General features: G+C 44.6%; 1 protein-coding gene across 1 annotated transcript; it reads right to left on the bottom strand.

Moving 5' to 3' along the window:
• Nucleotides 1-985, bottom strand: LOC117866755 (TPD1 protein homolog 1). The gene is made up of 2 exons (XM_034751036.1): nucleotides 830-985; nucleotides 1-716 (listed from the first exon to the last, which is right to left on the bottom strand). Exons 1-2 carry the CDS (start codon nucleotides 942-944, stop codon nucleotides 382-384), a joined length of 450 nt encoding a protein of 149 aa, XP_034606927.1. The 5' UTR covers nucleotides 945-985; the 3' UTR covers nucleotides 1-381.
• Between the last annotated feature and the right edge of the window lie 2,273 nt (nucleotides 986-3,258).

The raw sequence follows: 3,258 nt of genomic DNA, 5'->3' as shown, positions 1-3,258 counted from the left end.
TGCAGCGAAAAATTGGATCCTCTCGCTTATCCTTTTTGTTCATAAGATTCCGGTTCGTACATGGATGCTTGGAGCCTTGGACACGCGCACAGACAAACATACTCAACAACTAGTACTAGTATGATTCATCAAGCTAATGAACTTCGTAAAGCTAATCAACTACTTAACAAACACTAAACTTTTTTTTGCGAATTAAAAAGCTGAGAACATGTGTTTTATAAAGTGATCTCACTGTCAGACGAGTATCTCCAGGGACTGGAAAGAAAAACGATCTCGTTACAGGTGCTATTGCACTTCACTCGGAGAAGTAAGGTTCAACTGCGCAGTACTCCTTTTTGGATTGCCAGGCAAATTTGTCAGCTCGCTTTCGCCGGAGACCGATCAGGAGCAGTCGTCGTGCACGGCGGCGGCCGTCATCCGGAAGGCGCGGTCCCAGGCGTAGCTGAACCGCACGGCCGAGTTGGGCTCGATCCGGCCGCCGTCGCCGACGAGGTAGTCGCGGCCTTCCCGGCGGAACAGGCGCGGGTCGACGGCGACGGAGCTCGCGAAGCCCTCGGAGCGGAGGTACACGGCGCGGACGGCGCACCCGCAGGTGTTGCGCACCTCCACCTCGAACACAGGGTCGAACCCGGCCTTCTCACCCGTGTTGCTCTGCTCCACCGCCACGCTCGACGCCGTGCACTTCTTTGGATTTGGGCTCGCGGCCGGCCTCGCCCCTGCGTCGCCGCCAAGAACGAGCATAAAGAAGAAACAGAGAGATGGGTTTCCAGATCGATTCCTCATTGCATTTCTTCAGAGACAATCGAGAGCGATGAAAACTGATTCGTACCTTGTGCTTGGACGAGGAGGAGGAGAAGGGCAGGGAGGAGAAGCACGAGCTTCATGTTTTGAGCTGTGATGGTGTTGTTCTGTTCAGCTGGGTTCTCGAGCTTTGCTTGTGGCATGGAACGGTGCGTGTGATGCCACCCCCCTCTATTTATAGAGGGAAAGGTTTGTGCTGCAGAGCCCAAACCAAACGGTGATTCAATTCCTGTGCCTTGTTCGTGCATCTCAAGTGTGAAACCTTCTACTGCTCGTGCTCTGCTTTTGGTCCACAGATTAGCACGCACAGTCCCAAGACACGTTAGCAATCAATGCTGCCAAGTGCAGGTGCCTTTGGAAACTTAGGGGGTGTTAGGATCTTTAGGATCTCCTAAAATTTATGTCACATCGAATATTCGGAGGTTAATTAGGAGCACTAAATATGAGCTAATTATAAAACTAATTACACAGATGGAGGCTAATTCACGACACGAATCTATTAAGCCTAATTAATCCATCATTAGCACATGTTTACTGTAGCATCACATTGTCAAATCATGAACTAATTAGGCTTAATAGATTCATCTCGCAAATTAGTCTCCATCTATACAATTAGTTTTGTAATTAGTCTATATTTAATACTCCTAATTAGTATCTAAACATTCAATGTGACAGAAATTTTAAAGAAACAAACACCCCCTTATCACTTCCTTTATAACTTGTCTTTTAAGTTGAAAATGTGAAGAAAAAGGAGGGCCAGTGAGCAAGTATGATCGTGCGAGCTTGGATCTTCTTATGGCCGCCAAACCCCAAATGTGAGTGGTGTATAAAGGGTGTAGCTTTTGGAACATGCTTGCTAGGTTTGTGTAAGGAGCATTGTATTTTATCTATCTGGCTTTGCAGGATATCTGGATCTGCAACTCAGGTCTTGTTTAGTTGTCCAAAGTTTGGAGGTGCAAAATCACCGTGCTAGCAGTGTAGCACACTATAGCGTTTCGTTTGTATTTGTGAATTATTGTCCAAATATTGACTAATTAGGCTCAAAAGATTCGTCTCGCAAAGTACAACAAAATTGTGCAATTAGTTTTTTATTTCGTCTACATTTAGTACTCCATACATGTACTACAAGTTTGATGTGATGGAGAATCTTCTTTTTGCATAGTGTCAAAGTTGGAAGTTTTGGAGCAACTAAACATGACCTCAATATTGCAAGCACTATCAATTTCGGTGTTGGGAATGCGCCCCCATCGTCGTGACACGCATGAACAACACAGGCTGCCTATAGGATACCGTGTGATTGTTTTCTTCAAGTTATGAGTAGAGAAATGATGACTAAAACGTTTACAACTTTAGCAGGATGTTTATCAGTGTATAATCAACATTGATGCATTGCTTCGAGTATGACGGATTGATGGTCGCTTAACTAATGTAAAACAGTCCCTAGAGGTGTGTTAAAGCAGAGAAACTCAGGTCAAATAGTCAATGTGGTCCATGGCTAACACTGAAGTAGGATTTCACAATTCACACTGAGACACTGTACCAGGAGAAGACTCGCGGCACAAAGCCATACAGGTCCATGCGGCCACGCCCATCTGGTTTTTGAAGCCGTGGCCCTCAAGGCCACTGGTCCTCTTCCACAGGAACAAAAATCCGAGGCTGACATGTCACTGACACTTGTACACGTTGAACCGTTGCGTCAGTGTCCGCACACTGCGTATATCAACTAGGGACACGGTAAAGGGGTGTTTGATATACCCCACAAAGTTTAGCACATATCACATCGGATATTTCGATGCTATTTATGAGTATTAAACATAGGCTAACTACAAAACTAATTGCACAGATGAAGTCTAATTCGCGAGACGAATCTATTAAGCCTAATTAGTTCATGATTTGATAATGTAGTGCTACAGTAACTATTTGCTAATGACGGATTAATTCGGCTTAATAGATTCATCTCGCGAATTAGCACAGGGTTCTGCAATTAGTTTTATAATTAGCTCATGTTTAGTCCTTCTAATTACCATCCGAACATTCGATATGACACTGCTAAAATTTAGCACCTAAGTATCAAACACCCCAGTAGTATGCGTGTTTGTATGTATCCACCGACCTAGCTCGCAGCAGCGACTGCAGCGTCTTTGCCGAGTCTACTAGAAGGGACAAGATAAACTCTGATGAGCTACACAACATCAGTGGCGTGGCGCACATCCGTCGGAGAAGATCAGATCTGATTCAAGTCTGCCTAATAAGATGATGGACAAAAATGCTGCGGATCAAGCTAAGGGGGTGTTTGGATACCCCATGCTAAAGTTTAGCACATCGGATGTTTGGATGCTAATTAGGAGTATTAAACATAGGCTAATTACAAAACTAATTGCACAGATGGAGTCTAATTCGCGAGACGAATCTATTAAGCCTAATTAGTTCATGATTTGACAATGTAGTGCTACAGTA

The sequence above is a fragment of the Setaria viridis genome, chromosome 8 (assembly GCF_005286985.2).
Source record: "Setaria viridis chromosome 8, Setaria_viridis_v4.0, whole genome shotgun sequence".
Lineage (NCBI taxonomy): Eukaryota > Viridiplantae > Streptophyta > Magnoliopsida > Poales > Poaceae > Setaria > Setaria viridis.
Note: the sequence above shows the minus strand (reverse complement) of the source record. Positions and strands in the feature narration are given on the sequence as shown.

Coding starts and splice junctions, on each gene's coding strand:
- LOC117866755 (XM_034751036.1), bottom strand. CDS start 944: ATGCCACAAGCAAAGCTCGAGAACCCAGCTGAACAGAACAACACCATC. Junction 717..829: donor CCTCCTCGTCCAAGCACAAG/GTACGAATCAGT, acceptor GCGGCGACGCAG/GGGCGAGGCCGGCCGCGAGC.